The 23856-nt window shown below is 41.7% G+C and overlaps 1 protein-coding gene across 2 annotated transcripts in view; it reads left to right on the top strand.

Annotated features, from left to right (window-relative positions):
• Positions 1-23856, top strand: part of SLC6A17 (solute carrier family 6 member 17) — a 102032-nt gene that overhangs the window by 54113 nt on the left and 24063 nt on the right. For both annotated transcript variants that reach the window (XM_077295218.1, XM_077295217.1), the window contains exons 4-7: positions 1681-1807; positions 7886-8067; positions 21433-21543; positions 21631-21872. In XM_077295218.1, the coding sequence (XP_077151333.1) occupies positions 1681-1807; positions 7886-8067; positions 21433-21543; positions 21631-21872 (662 nt within the window). The remainder of the gene's footprint in view (positions 1-1680; positions 1808-7885; positions 8068-21432; positions 21544-21630; positions 21873-23856) is intronic.

Below are 23856 nucleotides of genomic sequence, written 5' to 3'. Positions count from 1 at the left end.
ATCTTCACTCTTTTTTTAAGATTTTACTTCTTTAGCATTAGAAAATGCCCTAAAATATCATTTGTATAGCCTTATTTTGAGGGGCATGTTTTTTTTCTAGATCTTTTTCTCAACAAAATTGTATAACTCCTTATGTGGGATGAGTTGAGGTGTTCATTAATAATATTTTCGGGCATATGTAATTATTTTAAAGGAAACCGGTCAGCAGGTTTTTGCTCTCTCATCTGAAAGCAGTATGATGTAGGGATAGAGACCCTGATTCCAGCAATATATAACTTACTATATTTTTCGGATTATAAAACGTACTTTTTTCCCATCATCTAATGACTAGCTTTAAGGGTCTGAGTTAATTATTCCCTTAGCTCACTAATACGGGTGGATTAGGATATATCACAGAAGGGGACATCGGTGAAGGATTTGTTAGAGAGTCATGAATTAGCTTGATGATCACCTCATTCTTAAGTATTTAACTGTTAGGAGCTCACATACACTTTTACAGAGATGTTCTTTTCTAGTTCTGATAGTTGCCTACATTTCTTCTCGTTTACTGCTTTCATTATATATTTTATTATCATTACCGTACTTATATTTCAGTCTATATAAATATCTGGATTTAAGGGATCTTTACAAGATAATATATAGTATAATATATGACATTTATGGCATGTACATAGCTATAGTAACTGATATTTGGGGGCACCACCTCTGGTCCCCTGACCCTCTGTTCTCCTTGTGAATTAGCCCATAGTTGCGGCCTGATGGGTGGAGAAGAAATGGTGAGGTGGCTACATATATTGTATATATTGGACTTTCCATTAAAGGGCTGTTCCCATTGTGTACATCTATAGCATATACGAGTCCCACCAATGGGATCTGCATCTGAGAATGACGCTCTCCGTGGAAAGGTGGTTGCATTTCACATACACTACTAATCCAGTCACTTGAATGGGAGATGCCACCAACACTCCATCAATGACCACTGCGCACAGGGGACCAGTTCTTGAGATAAACGTGAGGACCTCCATCTACCATAAATTCACGGCAATGCGACTATATCTTTTCATTCCATTGATTTGAGCATGTCAATCAGTTTTGTAATTCATTATTATTGTCATTTCTAATAACTTAGATGCCTAATGGTTTAGGGACTTATCAAAAATATAGAAATTTTGTGACTTAGTGAATAGATTTAAAAAAGGTCTGGTTCTTTCAGGTAAGTATGAGACAACGACAAAGGCTTTTCAGTCGCTGATTTTCATTTCGGTTCCATGATGATCATGCCAGGTACTCACTGATAGATGTAAATCGGCTCTGCCAGTGCAAAATGTAGCCTAAAGGGGTTGATTTCCCCTATAACTGGGTACAGTGGAAAACTACATAATGAAAAAATTGATTATGAATGTCCGCCGGGGTTCTCTTACAATCGCTTATTGAGGATATGTGAATGAAATATATACAAAAAAATACACCGCACCACCCAAACTGTTCTCAGAGCCTCACATCTTCCCAATACTCATGGTCATTTTAAAAGATGAAGAAGAACAAGTGATGTACAATTCCATGAATTCATTAGAGTAATTACACGATGTGAGTTGGCAGAACATGTAATTACATTTACCACGGCAGAGAGAGATTCCACTAATCTGCATTTAATAAGGGTATTTTTCACTTGTTCCTTAGGTCTGCTTCTTTGTCGGGCTTTATTACAATGTGATCATTGGATGGAGCATATTCTACTTCTTCAAGTCTTTCCAGAATCCTCTACCGTGGTATGAATGTCCAAGTGTCAAAAACGGCTCTGTAATCCGTAAGTTGATGATAAGTTTTATATTGCATTGTTATTTATGATGATATGACAATGTTCAACTTTTTTGTTAAATTCTTTAAATAATGATTTTTTTTATTTTAAACTGTATATATCAGTATAAACATTTTTTTTCTCCTCAGCATTGCAGAGATTTGGGCTTCAATAGTTTATAAGCAAATTTCCACTTCCACCAAGGGGCGTTATTATAGATTCTTGTCTGGGGCATTGACTTTTTTCCCATATGACATTGTCCAATCATAAAAAAGCAGTGTAACAGTGGCATGTAAAAGTTTGGGCACCCCTGGTCAAAATTACTGTTATTGAGAACAGTTAAGCAAGTTGAAGATTAAATTATCTCTAAACGACCTGAAGTAAAAGATGACACATTTCCTTTGTATTTTAGGCAAAAAAAAGATTTTTTTTTACATTTTGAATAAAGGAAAATGGGGCTATGTAAAAGATTGGGAACGATGCATGGTTAGTACCTAGTATCACCCCGTTTTGAAAGTATCACAGGTTGTAAACGTTTTTTGTAGTCAAGAGTCTTTCAAATCTTGTTTGAGGGATTATCATCCATTCTCCCTTGGTAAATTCTTCCAGTTCTGTGAGATTCGTGGGTCGTCTTGCATGCACTGCTATTTTGATGTCTAGCCACAGATTTTCAATGATGTTCAGATCAGGGGACTGTGAGGGCCAGTGTAAAACCTTTTGCTCGCACCATTTGAGGTAGTCTATTCTAGATTTTGAAATGTGTTTAGGATCATTATCCATTTGTACAAGCCATCCTCTTTTCAACTTCAGCTTTTTTACAGATGGTGATATGTTTGCATCAAGAATTTGATGAAATTTCATTGAATCCATTCTTCCATCTACCGATGAAATGTTCCCCGTGCCATTGGCTGCAACACAACCCCAAAATATGATTGATCCACCCCCATGCTTAATAGTTGCATTTTCCTGAAATTCTGTGCCCTTTTTTCTCCACACTTATCTTTGATCATTGTGGCTAAAGAGTTCTATTTTAATCGCATATGTCCACAGAACTTGTTTCCAAAATGCATCAGGTTTGTTTAGATGTTCTTTTGCATGCTTCTAATTCTAAATTTTATGGTGAGGATGCAGGAGAGGTTTTCTTCTGATGACTCTTCCATGAAGACCATATTAGTGCAGTTGTCTCTGAACAGTAGAACAATGTACCACAAATCCAGGGTCTACTAAATCTTTCCAAAGTTCTTTTGTGTTCCAGCGGGGGTTATGATTTGCCTCTCTAGCAATTCTATGAGCAGATCTCACTGAAATTTTCTTTGTCTTCCAGACCTTATCTTGACCCCCATTGCTCCTGTTAACTGCCATTTCTTAATTACATTTTGAACTCAGGAATGGGCAACTTGAAAATGCTTTGCTATCTTTTTATAGCCTTCTCCTGTTTGTAGGCCTCCGCTATCTTCATTTTCAGAGTGCCAAGCAGATGGCTGTTGTTATTTGGCACAAGTTTTGATGAGGCTAGGTTTTTACACTGCTGCAAAATTTGCATCACCTGGCCTTTCCTAATGATGATAGTAAACAAGTCATAACCATAACAGGTTAATTAAGTAAGCAAGTCATAACCATAACAGGTTAATTAAGGTCTGAAACCTTGGTCAAAGTTATCTGAGCACACAAATGTCCAAGGGTGCCCAAATTTTGCATTGACCCATTTTCCTTTTCGTACATTTTAAACTGTAAAAAATGACAGTATTTTTTGCCTAAAATGCAAAGGAAATGTGTCATGTTTAACTTTTGGCCTTTTAGAGATTATTTCATCTTCAGCTCACTTAACTGTTCACAATAACAGTAATTTTGACCAGGGATGTCCAAAGTATTACATGCCACGGTATACAGAGGAAAATAAAACAAACAGAACATGGAGACATCTCCTATCTGCCGTGGCCTCCTGATATTACAGTGACAGGAGAGGAAGAGAGCTACACTGTAATGTCAATACATATAATGCTTTGGATGAATCACAAGTAGTTTGAAATAATGCCTTAATAACTGGGATAGGTACAGTATGTGATAATTGCTGCTTGCACAATCATCGTCCCTCAATTGCTGCTTCCCTCTGCAGCTCTACTCTCCCTGCACTGTTATGTCAGTAAGTCAATTCCTCCTTCACATGTCCATGTTTCCAGGGCGTGTAGCATCCATTTTTTTCACTAATACCACAAGTACTCATAAAAACAAACGGTGCTATGCACATGTTGTGCTTTTACATGGACAGTGCGTCCATACAGAACACACGGATACAAGTCTATTTTTTTCTGTCAGTATGGATGAAAAGGGCCCATACAAGTCTATGGGTCTGTGAAAAACGTGCAGCATACAGATGGCATCCGTGTACTGTCCGTGTTTAATATTGAAAGTATAGGAGAAACTTTGTAATTTCTTTCTGTATTTATCCATACCTGAAAAACACTGATAATACACTGATGGAAAACACTGATAACATTGGTACCGGTTTTTCACATACGTGCTTTATACAGACATGTGAAGGAGGCCTAAGGGTATGAGGAGATCTTACTGTGATCAGGTTTAGACACATCAAGTCTCCCTGACTTTCTCTGCGGACAGTTGCATTCTTGCCCCTGTATAACATTGCCTTCTTATGATTGAGCGATGGCATACAGCGGCACCACGCTCCCCCCAGAGAAGAATCTCTGCTACTGCCCCCTTGATTTAAGTGAAAATCTGCATATTGCCGTGGAAAAAAAACAACAAATTTTTTTAATCAGTGTCGATGTGCTGTTGCTTGCTAATTTTGTGTTCCTGGGCAGTCCAGCATAAGAGTTTATTTGTAGCATGTACTGCAATGTAAAGTTTTCCAAAATATAAACTAATTAAAAACTATAATAAAATAACTGCAGCACATGCTACAAGTGATTTTCAATATACAAAAAACCATAAAAGTTTGAATTAGGCCCCTGTTCCCCATTTGAAAATAAATACATTATTTTATTATGCATATGCAAAAGTCCAATGTATCAAAATATGTAATTATTTAACATAAGAATGCTGTTTTTCAGTTCCGGCACTTCCCCTAAAAATGTAAGTCAAAGTGAGTAACTACATCATGATGTTACAATTGTCCGTTTTTGCGCTTTCATTTCTTTCCTCCCCTTTTCAAAAAGCTATAACTTTTTTAGTTCCCATAGCCGTGTTAGGCCTTTATTTTTGCGGGACGAGTTGTACTTTTGAATGACACCACTCATTTTATCATGTGATGCACTAGAAAGCAGGAAAAAAAATTCCAAGCGCGTTGAAATTGCAAAAAAGTGCAATTCCACAATTGTCTTTTTTTTTTCATTTACCATGTTCACTACATGGTCAGACTGGCCTGCCAATATGATTCTCGACTCCAGGTCAGTATGATTACGCAGATAACAAACATTTATATGTTTTTTTAATTTAAGTGGTGAAAAAAATTCAAAAATGTGTAAGAAATTTTTTTGTTTATGTCACCATTTTCCTAGGCCCGTAGTATTTTCATTTTTTGGTATATGTGGCTGGGTGACGGCTTATTTTTTCGCCCTGAACTGACATTTTTATCATTACCATTTTGGGGTAGATACGATGTTTTGATCGCCTTTTATTGCAATGTTTCGGCGGTCAAAAAAACGTAATTCTGGCAGTTTGAATATTTTTCTTGTTAATCTGTTTACAAGTCGGATTAGTTTATTTTATATTTTGATAAATCAAACGTTTTGGAATGGAGCGATGGCACTTATGTGTATTTTTTAAAATTGTTCTATTTTTAATAGGGTAAAAGGTAGGTGATTTGAACATTTGTGGGTTTTTTTTCATAGATATAAAAACTTTTTACTCACTTTTTGCTGTATTTGTTAGTCCCCTTAGGGGACTTGAAGCTGCGATCATCCGATCACTTGTACTATACATAACAGGGCATCAGCTCTGCTATGTGTAGCAGAAATCACGATCTCCTGTGAACGCTGGCCCGCTCATAGGAGGAGCATAAGGAAAGGCACTGGGGTCATCTGCAGACCCCCGGCTGTTATGTCAAACCATTGGCGCCCCATGGTTTCATGACAGGGGTGCAGATGGGTGGGAATAATTATGTGCTTTCGCCCAGCAGGATTTAACTGGTTAACAGCCAGCACAGCTCCACCCACGGTTGTTAAAGGCACATGATTGCTAATTAAATCAGTCATCATGTGCGGGGGGGGGGGGGAAGATATGGGCTCTGCGTGAGAGCCCACATCAAAGGCATGGACACAACCTTTGATGTAAATGTATGTCAAAGGTCATGAAGGATTAAAGCATCTTAAGTACCCGAAAAAGCACACACAAAAATAAGCTTCCATACAGCACGATCAATATAAAATGTATTAGTCACTGAAAATTTAAATATAAAACAATGTTCAAATTTTTTAAAAATTCATTAACCCCCTTAAGGAACTGCCAATTTTTCGTTTTTATGCTTTTGATTTTTTTTTCCCTCTCCTTCTTCCAAATCCATAAAGTTTTTATATTTCCATCGTCATTGCCGTATGAGGTCTTATTTTTAGCGAGACGTGTTGTACTTTTGAATGACACCATTCATATTACCATACAATGTACTGGACAATGGGAAAAAATCCCAATTGAGGTAAAATTGCAAGAAAAAAACCTGCAATTCTGCATTTAGTTTTTGGATTTTGTTTTTACGGCATTTATTGTGGGGTAAAAATAACCTGGAAATATGATCTTCCAAATCTGTTCGATTGCAACAATACCAAAATTATTTTGTCGTTATTTTCTAAGACCTATAACGTTTTAATTTGGCAATTGATGGAGCCGTGTTAGGGTTTGTTTTTTTGATACTATTTTGGGGTGTATATGACATTTTGACAGCGAGTTGTGGCAACCAAGGAACAATCATTCTGGCGTTTTGATTTTTTTTCTCTTACATGATTTACCTATTTGGTTGATTAATTTAATATTTTCATAGATCAGACTTTTATTAATGCAATGGTTCCACATTTGCATTTTCGTAAAATGTATATTTAATATTTTGAAGATCTTTATATAAAAAAATATTTTTTAATATTCCTTATCTTTTTTTTCTCTTTCCAATGTATTAGTCCCCTTAGTACAAGCAATCGTCTGATCACTTTTACTATACACTGTATTCTCACAGTATTGCTGTATAAAGCACAAATCACAGTATTCTAGAAGTGTGACCCCAACAGATCCAGGATCTCGTCATGGGGTGCCCACTGCAACTGTAAACTTGCCAGACTTAATGTAAGGGCCCCTTCACACTGGTCGATTCTGCTACGATTACGACGCATTTGCGTCATATTCGACATCGCAGTACGAGCTCGTAGCCAGCGGTCACACTCTACGATGTTAACGCTTTTTCTGACGTAGTTGCGATGTGAACGTCACGCGTCGCAATCGTACGCTACCCTTCACACCGCCATAGTCCTACGACTCCGAGCGTGACGTATTACCAGCATGGGCGTGCTAAAACGTCACGCCCAATCAGGAGACAGGTATGCGGAAGCCCAACCCACGTAGTCGCATTACGAGCTCGTATGACCGCCGTCACATACTACGATTTCGACCGCCACAGCGAGACATTTACGACGAAAGAAAGTTCTGCTCTTTCTTTCACATCGTACGATGCTGGGCTGCGTCGCAAATCGTAACGCCATGTCACACTTTGCAACCTCGGAACGAGGACGGATAAACGTCACAAATCGAACGCTCGTTCAGACTTTGATTGCACAGTGTGAAGGGGCCCTAAATGCTATTTAACTGCAGATTATCACTACATCTGCAGGTAAATAGAGATTTTGGAGGTGACAGTTTCGTTTTAAGGTCCAGAAATGGGATTAGACTTTATGTCACTATGAAAGGCGCCCAATATAGTGATTAGGATCCCATCGATGACTCAATTGCTCGGCTTGCGGTCAAACCCATAATACTGCTGTGTGCATTGGTCCAAAGACAGTGTCTAGAAAATCAGTATTTCTCATATTAGCAAACTAAATGCCAGTTAATACAATGCTGAAACCAACCATTGCTATGTTTTTTCAGTAGTGGAAGCGGAATGCGACAAGAGTTCAGCTACGACGTACTTCTGGTATCGGGAAGCTCTGGATATTTCAAACACAATATCAGAGGGAGGAGGTCTAAACTGGAAGATGACCATGTGTCTGTTCTCTGCTTGGTTCATTGTGGGATTGGCTATGATTAAAGGCATACAGTCATCTGGCAAGGTGTGTTAATGCAACTGCTGCAGAAGAAAGACCCTTTTTGACCAAAATGTATGCAATAAATAGCAGTGTGTAGATTGTGGGAGAAAACATTGTTTAGCTACAATGCAGTTAAAGCATTAAAAAGTAACCATCATTAGATCTTTCCATTTTAATTCATGGGAAGAATCTGTACTCAGTGAAGACAGCTTTTCCTATTCTCGGTATTCTATAAAAACAGATTTTACCCATGAATTGTAACTGAATAATCAGTGTATGAGGAGAAAGAGGCATATTTCTCTGCTAAGATATATTACAAAGTTTCTTATTTTCATGTGTACTATCTATTAATTAAAAATGAAAATGATGGTTACGCTTTTAGCACAAAATTGAAAAGGGTTTCTTAATTTTGCATTGTCTGTTCAGTACAATCACTTTTTTTTCTGTATTAGGGCATATGGATGTCTGGTACACGCTGCCTGTCCAGTCGTTATATGATACATAGAATTCAGAAATTTTCCATTCTGCTTTATATTTCAATTCCTTAACATTTTACCATCTCTGAATAACGGCAGTGGGTTTAGTACATTCTTGTGTATATCCAGGGACTGAAATATTGATAAGGAAGGTGAATTAAATTGCTGTAAGCTACATCCATTAGAACAAATCCATACTTTCTCCGTAGTTGCCTACAGTGTTATCTAGATAAACTGATCCAAAGAAAAGAGTGGAAAAACATGAAGCACAAAATACGGTCTTAGGCCGGCGTCACACTAGGCGTAAGACAATACGGTCCTTTTTTTTACGGCCGTAATACGGAGAAATGTTCCCAAAATATTGATCCGTAGTCAGGGTGTGTCAGCGTATTTTGCGCATGGCATCCTCCGTATGTAATCCGTATGGCATCCGTACTGCGAGATTTTCGCGCAGGCTTGCAAAACCGACATCTAATGGATTTATGTGCTCAAATGTTCGTTAAAACATATATACAGTATATATATATATATATATATATATATATATATATATATATATATTTACTGTATTTATATTAAATTCAGCGCGAGATATGTGAAAAGCCGGTTATTCAATTGCCGGCTTTTTCTTTCTCCTTCCCAAACCCGACATGATATGAGACATGGTTTACATACAGTAAACCATCTCATATCCCTTTTTTTTTTGCATATTCCACACTACTAATGTTAGTAGTGTGTATGTGCAAAATTTGGGCACTGTAGCTTGTAAAATAAAGGGTTAAATGGCGGAAAAAGTTGGCGTGGGCTCCCGCGCAATTTTCTCCGCCAGAGTGGTAAAGCCAGTGACTGAGGGCAGATATTAATAGCCTAGAGAGGGTCCATGGTTATTGGCCCCCACTGGCTACAAACATCTGCCTCCAGCCACCCCAGAAAAGACACATCTGGAAGATGCGCCTATTCTGGCACTTGGCCACTCTCTTCCCACTCCCGTGTAGCGGTGGGATATGGGGTAATGAAGGGTTAATGTCACCTTGCTATTGTAAGGTGAAATTAAGCCAGATTAATAATGGAGAGGCGTCAATTATGACACCTATCCATTATTAATCCAATAGTACGAAATGGTTAATAAAACACACATTTTTAAAAAGTATTTTAATTAAATAAAGACACAGGTTGTTGTAATATTTTATTATACTGGTAATCTACCTGAAGACCCTCGTCCTGTAACAAAGGAAAAATAAAAAATCAACAATATCTCATACCTTCCATCGCCCAGGTCAAGTCCCACGAAGTAAATCCATCTGAAGGGGGTTAAATCATTTTACAGCCAGGAGCTCTGCTAAAGCAGTGCTTGTGGCTGTAAAACCCCCGGGAATGAATGGATTGCAGGGGAATGACCTGTAGTTACCTTGAGTTGCGGTGATGCGCCCTCTGCTGGATGTCCTCATGAACTAGTGCCTGGGAAAAAATTTCCACGCTTGAGTTCATATGAGGACATCCAGCAGAGGGCGCCTCACCGCGACTCAAGGTAACTACAGGTCATTCCCCTGCAATCCATTCATTCCCAGGGCTTTTACAGCCACGAGCAGTGCTTTAGCAGAGCTCCTGGCTGTAAAATGATTTAACCCCCTTCAGATGGATTTACTTCGTGGGACTTGACCTGAGCGATGGAAGGTATGAGATATTGTTGATTTTTTATTTTTCCTTTGTTACAGGACGAGGGTCTTCAGGTGGATTACCAGTATAATAAAATATTACAACAACCTGTGTCTTTATTTCATTAAAATACTTTAAAAAAATGTGTGTTTTATTAACCATTTCGTACTATTGGATTAATAATGGATAGGTGTCATAATTGATGCCTCTCCATTATTAATCTGGCTTAATGTCACCTTACAATAGCAAGGTGACATTAACCCTTCATTACCCCATATCCCACCGCTACACGGGAGTGGGAAGAGAGTGGCCAAGTGCCAGAATAGGCGCATCTTCCAGATGTGCCTTTTCTGGGGTGGCTGGGGGTAGATGTTTGTAGCCGGGGGGGGGCCAATAACCATGGACCCTCTCTAGGCTATTAATATCTGCCCTCAGTCACTGGCTTTACCACTCTGGCGGAGAAAATTGCGCGGGAGCCCACGCCAATTTTTTCCACCATTTAACCCTTTATTTTACAAGCTACAGTGCCCAAATTTTGCACATACACACCACTAACATTAGTAGTGTGGAATATGCAAAAAAAAAAGGGATATGAGATGGTTTACTGAATGTAAACCATGTCTCATATCCTGTCGGGTTTGGGAAGGAGAAAATTGAATTACCGGCTTTTCTCTAACACCGTTGCGTATTTCTCGTAAGTCACACGCATGGTCCGCGTGTAATCCGTATTTTTCTCGCCCCCATAGACTTTCATTGGCGATTTTTTTGTGCAATGCGGTGAAAAACGCAGCATGCTGCGATTTTCTACGGCCGTACAAGACCTTATATTACGGATGCGTAAAATACGGCTGATAGGAGCTGCCCCATAGAGAATCATTGGGCCGTGTGCAATGCGTATTTTACGGACGTAGTTTATGCGCTCATACGTCCGTAAAACTCGCTAGTGTGACGCCGGCCTTATCTGGGTAACAATCTTGAGGATGGCGCTCACCTGGTCGGGTTAGGTGCACACAACCTCTAGTAATGCTTAAGGCTGCTGTGGACCCACGAGATGATAATGGTAATGGGTTCATTCTGCGCTGCCATGTAGGATGGATGAATTAACCGTAGACTTGTATGGGTAATTTTGTTCTGTGTCTCTGATCAAACCTGTATCATACCAGAAGTGGATTTGTTGCTGGAATGTCAAACACAGAATCCGAGGACCAAGGATAGATAAAAGTGGTTTTTTGTCAACGCGTTTTGAAATCAAACCAGCTTCTTCTTCAGAACCACCATTTTGAATTGCGATGACAATAAACCACTTTTTCTATCCTTGGTCCTCGGATTCTGTCTTTGATATTCCAGCAGCGCAGAACAAATCCACTCCTCCTGGTATGATATTGTTGAATTCTCATGGATGCTACAGCGGCTGCTATTATCACACTATTAGTGGGTGTATAACACACCACCCCACCAGATGAGCATACCATATATTTACCCACTGTGCGTAACCTGGATAAGACCCTATTTGCACTTTACATTTTCTGTAGCTTCTGATCAAAACTGGACATGTCTTTGTGATTTCTTATGTTTTTTTATTTCTTATGTTTTTTGTGGACATGTGAACAGCCCCATAGACTATAAAGAGTACATTTCATATCTGTAAAAAACAGGGATAGAACACATACAGTATGTGAAAAATGGACATCTGAATGAAGCCTTATATGCATTAACTCTTAGCCCTTTTCGCCTTGCAGTGTATGATTTTTTGCTTTAAGGGGTTATACTCAAAATCACAGTGTGGTCTTATAATTATATACACATATATTTAATAATTTGTGCCAATGTAACCTATTGTTGTCCCATTTTGCAAATAGCACCCTCCTAAGGATTACTTCCAGGCTCTATTTTTCCTTCAGTTGCCATTGGAACCATCCTTTAGTAGTTCCAACTCATGGTCTACATTGTGCAGTGCAGTCTTTCTCCACTGACATCCTATCCTCACAGCTGTGCTGTCTCTAGATCAGAGTTCTGAAGTCATTCAGGGAGGGTAATGCACAAGAGCAGAGAGTGTACAGGATCAGAGAGTGCACGGGATCCGAGAGTGCACAGGATCTGAGAGTGTACAGGATCAGAGAGTGCACAGGATTAGAGAGGATCAGAGAGGGCACAGGATCAGAGAGGGCACAGGATCCGAGAGTGCACAGGATCTGAGAGTGCACAGGATCAGAGAGTGCACAAGATCCGAGAGTGTACAGGATCAGAGAGTGCACAGGATCCGAGAGTGCACAGGATCCGAGAGTGTACAGGATCAGAGAGTGCACAGGATTAGAGAGGATCAGAGAGGGCACAGGATCCGAGAGTGCACAGGATCTGAGAGTGCACAGGATCAGAGAGTGCACAGGATCAGAGAGTGCACAAGATCCGAGAGTGTACAGGATCAGAGAGTGCACAGGATCAGAGAGTGCACAGGATCCGAGAGTGTACAGGATCAGAGAGTGGACAGGATTAGAGAGGATCAGAGAGGGCACAGGATCCGAGAGTGCACAGGATCTGAGAGTGCACAGGATCTGAGAGTGCACAGGATCAGAGAGTGCACAGGATCAGAGAGTGCACAAGATCCGAGAGTGTACAGGATCAGAGAGTGCACAGCATCAGAGAGTGCACAGGATCCGAGAGTGTACAGGATCAGAGAGTGCACAGGATCAGAGAGTGCACAGGATCAGAGAGTGCACAAGATCCGAGAGTGCACAGGATCAGGGAGTGCACAGGATCAGAGAGTGCACAGGATTAGAGAGTACACAAGATCAGAGAGTGCACAGGATCAGAGAGTGCACAGGGTCAGAGAGTGCACAGGGTCAGAGAGTGCACAGGATCAGAGTGTGCACAGGATCAGAGTGTGCACAGGATCAGAGATTGTACAGGATCAAAGAATGTACAGGATCAGAGCATGCACAGGATCAGAGCGTTCACAAAATCCAAGAGTGCACAGGATCAGAGAGTGCACAGGATCAGAGAGTGTACAGGATCAGAGAGTGCACAAGATCCGAGAGTGCACAGGATCAGAGAGTGTACAGGATCAGAGAGTGCACAGGATCAGAGAATGTACAGGATCAGAGAGTGCACAGGATCCGAGAGTGCACAAGATACGAGAGTGCACAGGATCAGAGAGTGTACAGGATCAGAGAGTGTACAGGATCAGAGAATGCACAGGATCAGAGAGTGCACAAGATCCAAGAGTGCACAGGATCCAAGAGTGTACAGGATCTGAGAGTGTACAGGATCCGAGAGTGTACAGGATCCGAGAGTGCACAGGATCAGAGAGTGTACAGGATCAGAGAGTGTACAGAGGCATATGTTACATTTTGCAGTAGATTTGCTTGATGTTAAGAGAGAGATTGTGCTAGTCAGGAGCACACAAGAGAGGGAGAAAGGAGTCAGCAGCACTGAAGATAAGCAAGTGCTACTGGGAAATGCAGTTTTAGCAGATACAAATAGGGCCCTCTATTCAGCTATGTGAAGTTGGATGCTGTTATGTCCCATGAATGAGACATTTTACAGACTGTCCTATACGTTTTACATGCTGTATTGCAGTCTCTCATATTGTTTGTTGTTGCTATGTGTTCCTGTGTTTTGCATAGCTGAAATCCTCCCTTTCTATGAAGTTTGTCCCTTCTGTCTCCCTGTCTCCCTCTGCTGGGTGTCATGTCACTTCCTTCTTCTCCCTGTGTCTCAGTCTCCATCTTGGCTTCATTAGAGGCACATGTGCTTTCAGCTTGTCTGAAGAAAGTCTTTTTTACCTGCTGCTGTTTGTATGCATTCAACAAGAATTCTTAAAGAAATCAAAGTCTTTTCTGGATTCTTCATAACATGTGCTTGCAGCTGAGTTAAGCTACACACGAACGTCGCCAATTAAGGTGGAGAGATCCAGCATCTCACAGAGCCATATTTGCAGCCACAGGCCCCGGGGACAGAATAGTGAAAAAAGACTTACCAGATTCATCTGTAAAGCCACCAACAGCTTCTATAAAGCTACAGAACTTCCTGCAGAGCATCCGCTCTCAGCATACAAGAAACTATACAGCTCCCCTTCTCCCTGTGAATCAGGATGGCTGAAGGAATGACTACACGGTCTCTGCCAGACCCATTGTTAGAGGAAGCGTGCATAGAACTTGATCCATCATCTAGTGAGAAGGCTAGACCTCCCACAAAGCCCTCATGGAAAGTAAGGGAGAATCTAGAATCCAGTAAACGTGATCTTCTCCGTGCTATAGCAGAGCTATGGCAAAAACTGCTGAGTCTCATAGACAGCCTGTCTCAGCCTGCTTCTCTCGAATGACCACCAGAGGGAACCCTTGCACAACTGTGTTCAGATTATCAACTGTATGCAGTAACAGCAGATTAGTACATCTCCATGTTACAGAGACTTAACCCCTCAGTTCCCTGCAAAGAGCTGCAAGCTTTCCAACAACTTATCTCTGAGAGAGAAAGCATGATGCGCGATATAAAAGCCAAGACAGAGGCAAGAATCAAGCTAATAGCCGAGATGTCATCTTGTATTTCCGGCTCAGCCAAACAGTTAAAGCGATGATCTAAGTCACGCTCTTCAAAATCCTCAACCCTCAGCGAACAGCTCGTAAGAGCACGTGCAGAAGCTGAGGCCACTAAAATACAAGCTGCCTTTGCTCAAAAGAAAACTGAGATGGAAATAGAGGCAGCCGAAACAGAATGCAGATAGGCAGAAATAGAGGCCCTAGAGAAGGAAAAAAAAAGCAGAAATAGAGGCCCTAGAGAAAGAATGCGAACACATCGCAGCCATGGCAAGGTTAAAGGTCCTAGAACAAGCTATCAGTGGGAGCCAAAGAGACAGTGTCAGTTTAAGTGATTTTGATACTGAAGACCCTCTTTAGCGTACTAGAGCATATGTACAAAGCCAATACAGCACTCCCCCTGGTCCTGTAATCCTTCCTGACCGAACAGATGCTCCCCTGAGACAACAGGACACAGAGTGTTTACCCGCATCCTGCACCCAAGGTCAGTACAATACGCTGCCAACCCTGCATCCTGATCCTCCTCTGTGCACCGGAATGTACTAGAAAACTGCACCTCACCAAACCTTATACACAGAAACATACGTGCAGGCCAATATGCAGGCAAGTCACCACACTCTGGTCAGTCACAGAATTCCAGTCCCATGTGTGGCAGAAACTAAGCTCATTAAGCCAGTTAATGGACTGAATGCCTACGCTGCCCCATATGTTCCTTCATTCCCAGGTCAAAGCACAGACTGTATGAACAATGCTACCCAGCCAGCAACGGTCCTTCCAAAATCGGAGAATGCCGATATGACTGGCTTTGCAAGGTACATGTTTCGGTGTGATCTAACTAAGACCGGTCTTGCAAAGTTTGACGATAAACCTGAGAACTACAGGGGTTGGAAGTGTACCTTTAAAACAACAATCAGTGACCTTGGCATCACCGCCGCTGAAGAGCTAGACCTGTTAATCAGGTGGCTTGGGCCACGGATCGGGTCAAGAGACTTAAATCCGTCCACATCAGTAATCCTATCGCGGGTCTCACCGCTGCATGGAAGAGGCTAGAAAGAAGGTATGGCTGTCCTGAGGCCATAGAAAAGGCTCTGTTCAAGCGACTAGAGGATTTTCCAAAGGTATCTAGTAAGGACAGTACAAGGTTCCAAGAGCTCAGCGAACTTCTGTTAGAGCTTCAGCTGACCAAAGCAGACCCGTACCTGCCTGGCCTCAGCTACCTAGACACTGCTCATGGGGTAACCCCAATAGTTTCCAAGCTGCCGTCCAATATCCAAAATAAGTAGGCCATACTTGGATCAAAATACAAAAGGGAAACCAAGTCTCCTTCCCTCCATTTTCCTACTTCTGCGAGTTCATCGAAAATATTGCAGAGTGTAAGACTGATCCAAGTTTTTCCTATGGAGAACACAGCGACCCTGTTTCATCTCCTAAACACGAGAGTCTACGTCTTAACTACAGGAACCGCCAAGCTCCAATGTCCATCCAGAAGACTGATGTTCTTCCCACACCTACTGTATCACAAGATAAGAGCAACAAAGGTGAGAAGGTTGAGAATCCTAATCGTATGTGTCCCATTCACAAGAAACCTCACCCCTTAAAGAAGTGCATCGGCTTCAGAAAGATACCACTACAGGAACGCAAAGAGCTTCTGAAGAACTTTGGGATGTGTTACAGGTGCTGCGCTTCTACTGAACACTTTGTTAAGGACTGTAAAATATCTATTAAGTGTTTGGAGTGCGACAGTGAGGAGCATGTGCAAGCGCTCCATCCATCCCAATCTAACACTGCACAGCTTAGGGTACCGTCACACAGTGGCATTTTTATCGCTACGACGGCACGATTCGTGACGTTCTAGCGATATAGTTACGATCTCGCAGTGTCTGACACGCAGCAGCGATCAGGGACCCTGCTGAGAATCGTACGTCGTAGCAGATCGTTTGAAACTTTCTTTCATCGCTGGATCTCCCGCTGTCATCGCTGGATCGTTGTGTGTGACAGCGATCCAGCGATGCGTTCGCTTGTAACCAGGGTAAACATCGGGTTACTAAGCGCAGGGCCGCGCTTAGTAACCCGATGTTTACCGTGTTTACCAGCGTAAAAGTAAAAAAAAAAAAACCGTACATACTCACCATCTGATGTCCGTCAGGTCCCTTGCCGTCCGCTTCCCGCTCTGACTGTCTGCCGGCCGGAAAGTGAGAGCAGATCACAGCGGTGACGTCACCGCTGTGCTCTGCTCTCACTGTACGGCCGGATCTCAGTCAGAGCAGGAAGCGGACGGCAAGGGACCTGACGGACATCAGATGGTGAGTATGTACGTTTTTTTTTTTTTTACTTTTACGCTGGTATCCACGGTAAACATCGGGTTACTAAGCGCGGCCCTGCGCTTAGTAACCCGATGTTTACCCTGGTTACCAGCGAACCTCGGCATCGTTGGTCGCTGGAGAGCGGTCTGTGTGACAGCTCCCCAGCGACCACACAACCACTTACCAACGATCACGGCCAGGTCGTATCGCTGGTCGTGATCGTTGGTAAATCGTTATGTGAGACGGTACCCTTACACCTTCCCCCACCACAAGGCAAGGCGGGGGAGGATGCTGTTCAAACAGTGAGTTCTATCACAATATCTTCTTCACGCACGGAGAAGGCCTCCAGGACAAGTCGGGTGCGAAGATATGCCTGGTGAATGTGTATCCCAAGGGTCGACCAGAGAAAACAGCAACGGTGTATGTTATCCTGGACGATCAGAGCAACCGGTCACTTGCAAGGTCAGAACTCTTTGATATGTTTGACTTAAAACAAAACTCTCACCCCTACACCCTGGGCACCTGCAGCAGTGTTACGGAGGTCTCTGGGAGAAGAGCCAATGGACTCATGGTGTCTTCTCTTGAGAACAATGTGGAGTTACCCTTACCCACTCTGGTTGAATGCAACCAGATACCATCCAACAGAGAGGAAATCCCAACTCCAGAGGCTGCACTCCATCACCCTCATCTAAGGACTTTGGCAGGCAAGATACCAGCTCTCGACAACAGCGCAAACATTCTGATCTTGCTTGGCAGAGACATTCTGCGACTACACAAGATACATCAGCAAATCAACAGGCCACACGACGCTCCATTTGCTCAATGCTTTTGACCTAGGCTGGGTTATCATAGGCGATATCTGTATAGAAAAGATGAAGAGACCCACGAGGATTTCCTCATTTAAGACTCACGTCCTACCAAATGGTCGCAACACTTACTTTCAACAATGCCCTCATCATTACTGGGTGAAAGAGAAGATAAGCGATAACAAGTGGAAGAAAGAAACCTCTGACGATGCGAACATATTCCTGTCCTGCAATGATGACCTCGGGTCAGCAGTGTTTAACTCTACAAGAGAAGACAACCAGCTAGCACCTGCAAGGGAGGACAAAGAGTTCATAAAGACTATGGAAAAGGAATTCGCCCAAGACGATTCAAATAGCTGGGTAGCACCTTTACCTTTTCATTCTCCAAGAACAAGGCTACCTGATAATCTGCAACAAGCAACGGCAAGGTTTTCATCCCTAAAATGCACCTTAAAGAGAAGGCCAGAGATGGAGAAACATTTTGTCGACTTCATGCACAATATCTTCGTCAGAGGTCACGCAGAACCCGCACCCCCGCTAAAAGAAGGTGGTGAATGCTGGTATCTCCCATCCTTTGGTGTCTACCATCCTCGCAAACCCGACCACATTAGAGTGGTGTTTAATTCCAGTGCTCAGTATGAAGGCATCTCCCTAAATAGCCTGCTCCTCACTGGGCCTAATCAAAACAACAGCCTTATAGGAGTACTGATTCGCTTCAGATAAGAACCTGTCGCAGTAATGGCCGAAATTCAACAAATGTTTCATTGTTTTATCGTGAGAGAAGACAGCAGAAACTACCTCAGATTCCTATGGCACAAAGACAGCGATGTCCGCAACAAGGTCATAGACTACAGGATGAAGGTGCACGTCTTCGGGAACAGCCCCTCACCTGCAGTGGCCATCTATGGACTAAGACGGACAGCACAGGAAGGTGAGAGAGCGTATGGGCTGATGCTTGTCTATTTGTGGAAAGAAACTTCTACGTAGATGATGGACTGCGCTCTAGGACTCAGGAAATGCTGTCAACAGCAAACCTTAGACTCCACAAGATCATCTCCAACAGTAAAAAGGTAATGAAAGCATTTCCAACTGAGGATCACGCTGCTGGTGTAAGGGATCTTGTTCTGGGGTCTGACGTTCCGCCCATGCAACGCAGCCTTGGTCTGCTTTGGGATATTAAGCAGGACACGTTCACTTTCCAGGTGTCAGCTTGTGATAAACCTTTCACTAAACTAGGAGTCCTATCTGCTGTGAACAGCATCTATGATCCTCTCGGGTTTATCACACCCATCACCATTCAAGGCAAGATACTGTTGAGACAGTTGACCGCTGAGAGTACGGATTGGGACACTCCGCTACCATCCCAGAAACAACAAAGGTGGGAGGTGTGGAAGAAGTCTCTGAAGGTCTTAGAGCATTTCCAAGTCCCACGATGTTATTCCTCAGGCACCCTTTCAGCCACCATCAGAAGAGAAGTCCACATTTTCTCCAACGCTTCTATAGAGGCTACAGCAGCCGTAGCCTACCTGAAGACCTTGGAAGAAGATAACAAGGTGCAATGTGGATTCATCCTCGATAAGGCAAAACTAACCCCGAAACCTGCTCACTCTGTTCCAAAAATCAAACTTTGTGCCGCCGTTCTGGCAGTGGAGTTAGCTGAAGCTATAAAGGATGAAATGGACATTGCTATTGATTCATTTACCTTCTACACGGACAGTAAAGTGGTACCAGTAACATTTGACCCTGATGCATCAATGATCTTGTCCAATGTCTTTTGGCACCGCTGGAAAACTGAATGCCTGCACTTGCTTCAAAGCTGTCACAAATGGCAGACTGCAAAACCTAATCTCCAAGAGGGAGACCTTGTCTTCCTTAAAGATAAAGAAGCTCATCGCAACGACTGGCCAATGGATCTTATCACCAAGGTTACACCAAGCAATGACAGGAAGATCCGTAAGGTAGAAGTCAAGGTTATGAAAGGCGGTTCAACTCGTATTTTCTTCTGTCCAGTCACTGAGCTTGTGTTACTTTTACCAAAGGAGGAACTCACATGAAAGTCATTGTTTATGGACACAGCTCACGGCGGGGAGCCTACCGCCATATATTCCTTCAGCTGTGTTGGAACATTCGAACATTTGAACTTTCTCCAGCGGATTGTTGGGTTGATGGAAGTGTTTGCACGTTGCGGCTTCCCCAATCTGAAGATGGGTTATGTTTGGACTCGGACTATGCCGCTGATGAGGACTTCATGCCTCCAACTGAACATTGGACCATGCCAATTGGACTAAAACTGTTGTTGTTGTTACTTGCATGCTTGTTTTCCTTTTGTTTTTCAGTTCTACAGTGACATCCCCAGAGGACATCATAAGAATTATGAAATCTAAAGATTTCAGACGGGAAGTGTTATGTCCCATGAATGAGACATTTTACAGACTGTCCTGTACGTTTTACATGCTGTATTGCAGTCTCTCATATTGTTTATTGTTGCTATGTGTTCCTGTGTTTTGCATAGCTGAAATCCTCCCTTTCCATGAAGTTTGTCCCTTCTGTCTCCCTGTCTCCTTCTGCTGGGTGTCATGTCACTTTCTTCTTCTTCTCCCTGTGTCTCAGTCTCCATCTTGGCTTCATTAGAGGCACATGTGCTTTCAGTTTGCCTGAAAAAAGTCTTTTTTACCTGCTGCTGTTTGTATTCATTCAACAAGAATTCTTAAAGAAATCAAAGTCTCTTCTGGATTCTTCATGACGTGTGCCTGCAGCTGAGTTAAGCTATCTGTGACCATCGCCAATTGTAAGTAAGGTGAAGAGATCCAGCATCTCACAGCCATATTTGCAGCCACAGGCCGAGGGGACAGAATAGATGCACAAATGTACAAAAAGAGTTAAAAAAAAAATAGAACGTTACAAGAAAAAAATATCCTGTTGCTCTAAGGCTGTATATTTATAATAAGTATGCATTTACTGTGCTTTGTGAAAAATAATGTGATTCTGGGAATAACCCTTTATGCACATTGAACAAAAATAATATGAACGTAACACTTCTGTTTTTGCTCCCAATTTTTTATGAGCTGAACTCAAAGATCTGGGACTTTTTCTATGTACACAAAAGGCCTTTATCTCTCAAATATTATTCTCAAATTTGTCCAAATCTGTGTTAGTGAGCACTTCTTCTTTGCCAAGATAATCGATTCGCCACACAGGTGTGACATATCAAGATACTGAATCATGACTTTTGCACAGGTGTGCCTCAGGATGGCCATAACCCCAGCTTAATCAATTAAGGACCCTAATTAGAATAAAAACAATTGATATCCCCCTCTCACAGCGGCTGTGTCCCGCTGTTCCCGAAGAGTGACTTGACTTGTTGTGTCACATATGGGCTGCAGCCTGTGTTAGTCATGAGGCGAGTTCCAGACTACCACAGACTCCCCGCAGACACTGTAGCTAAACTGCAGTCACATATCACAGCCATGTTCTTATGGAACTAAACTACAAAGCAAGCACAGGCACGTACCTAAACATTTATATCTGCACTCATTATTTCTGAATAACATTTCACTTTGAATTTACCTCACTGTCCTTTTAAGAAGTTACTAAACCCATTGTTTTCTCATCCCAGGTAATGTACTTTAGCTCCCTCTTCCCTTATGTGGTTCTGATATGCTTCCTTGTCCGTGGATTATTACTAAGAGGATCTGTTGATGGTATCCTTCATATGTTAACGCCAAAGGTAATTTTCTTTGTTATTTTCCAATAACATGGTTACCAACTTTCAGGCTTCCAAGAAAGAGTCTGATATGATTATTATCTGCCCTAGGTTGAGAAGATGCTGGATCCACAAGTATGGAGAGAGGCAGCAACTCAAGTTTTCTTTGCATTGGGTCTCGGCTTTGGTGGTGTCATTGCTTTTTCGAGCTACAATAAGCAAGATAATAATTGCCAGTTTGATGCAGCTCTTGTCTCTTTCATCAACTTCTTTACTTCTGTACTGGCCACTTTGGTGGTATTTGCTGTCCTTGGGTTCAAAGCCAATGTGATGAATGAGAAGTGTGTAGTTCAGTAAGTACTCAGGCTAAATTACTCAGAAATTACTCTACTTATACATATTTATAAAGCACAGATTCATCTGACTTCAATTTACAAAATTATCTTTAATTCATGTACAAGTAAATACATTTTAATGTTGCGTATGGTAAAATTTATGGGATTATAAAAGTTGATGAAGTTGAGATACTTTGACTTTTGTTTCATGAAGTTTGTGTGACAAGAACCAGATATCTACTTTACAAGGAGATAGAGATTGGTCTTAATCTTACAAGCTGTAAAAGCCTATGGGTAAACTAGGCAAGTTTAAGGATATGGATGCAATCTGCCTGATCACTCAAGTATAAGGCTATGATCCCACGATCAGCTTTGGTTGAGTTTTTCTTGTTGTACCATTTCTGAACCTATTATTTAAATTAGGTTACCTGCATTTTTTCATTGCGGTTTTTTAACATGCATTATTATCACGTTTTTGATGCTGCGGTTTTTTTCTCTGGTGTGTCACTCTTTAACCCCTTAAAGTCTGCCGATACGACTTTTAACGGCAGCAGTTAAGGGTACTTATGCCTCAGCGCCACTTTTTTTTTTAAGAAAATCTCTGGGGTGTCGGCTACGGAGAAAACATGACGGTTTTTACAGTCCCCTGTTAAGTGATCTTCGTTATTCACTAAATAGAGTCGATCACAAAAAAAAGGTCTGATTTACAATTCATGATCTAGTATACCAAAGAAGAGAGAAATGGGATCGACCGAGCACCCACCAGTACCCCCGTCATCCCTGGGTCCTACTGCCTCGTCCTCCGGCCCATCATCTTCCTGAAAGAAAATGATGGGCGCATGTGCAGTGCGCCCGCCGAGTTTTGCCCACCGAGTTTTGCCAGCCGGTACCCGACAACAATAGGGAATTTTTCATATTGGTTCATTTTGATCACTGTGATAGAGTCTATCACAGTGATCAAAATAAAAAAAATAGTCCACAAACCCCCCTTTGTCAACCCCTTAGTTACATAAAAATGATATAATATTTTTTTTTCCATTCTTTAAAGTTATGGTTAGGATTGGGGTTAGGGCTGTGGTTAGGGTTGTACTAGGGTTAGTGCTAGGGTTGTGTTAGAGTTGGAGTTAGAATTGTTTTTTTTTCAAAAGTAAACGTGATGACGATATGACATCTAGTGTTGAGTGCAAGTGCTCGCTACTCGAGTTTTCATCGGGTGCTCTGGTATGCACTGAGTATCACAGATCCCCACATTTTTGGGGGGGTGTCTAACAGCCATGAAGCATCCGGGACTCGAGCACCCGCGATAATTCAGTGCATACCTGATCGCCCGATGCCAATTGGAGTAGCAACACTAATGAATGGAATTATGTTTTCAAAATTGTGCTGATATAAAGTAGACATGTGGGAAATGTTATTTATGAACTATTTTGTGTAACATAACTCTCAGATTTAAGGGCACAAATTAAAAGTTTGAAAATTGCTAAATGTTCTGAATTTTTGCCAAATTTCCATTTTTTTCATAAATAAACACAAGTCATATTGAAGAAATTGTACCATTATCATGAAGTACAGCATGTCATGAAAAAAACAATCTCAGAATCAGTAGGATTCATTGAAGCGTTCCAGAGTTATTATCACATAAAGTGACAGTGGTCAGAATCGTAAAAATTGGCCCGGTCACTAAGGGGTTAAAAAAAACTGCTTTGTTTTTTAAACTTATTGGTATTTTGATTTCACTGAAATGAGGTGTGGATTATATGCAGTTTTGATGCTTTTTTTCCTGCGGATTTTGCACATCTAGGGTAAGCCTATGGAGAAAATGTACTTGCAAGAGAAATTGACAGGCTGCTGATTAGAAAAACAAACTGCAAGTGAGTTTATGCAGCACAATTAAAAAGCCAAGAAATTCCATACACTTTTCTGGAATTGTAAGATGCTGCGTTTTTGAAGCAGGGAAAATACGCAGTATCAAAAACATGATAAAAGCTCATAGTGGGAACGT

The sequence above is a fragment of the Ranitomeya variabilis genome, chromosome 3 (assembly GCF_051348905.1).
Source record: "Ranitomeya variabilis isolate aRanVar5 chromosome 3, aRanVar5.hap1, whole genome shotgun sequence".
NCBI lineage: Eukaryota > Metazoa > Chordata > Amphibia > Anura > Dendrobatidae > Ranitomeya > Ranitomeya variabilis.
This window is presented reverse-complemented; position numbering and strand designations above follow the sequence as displayed.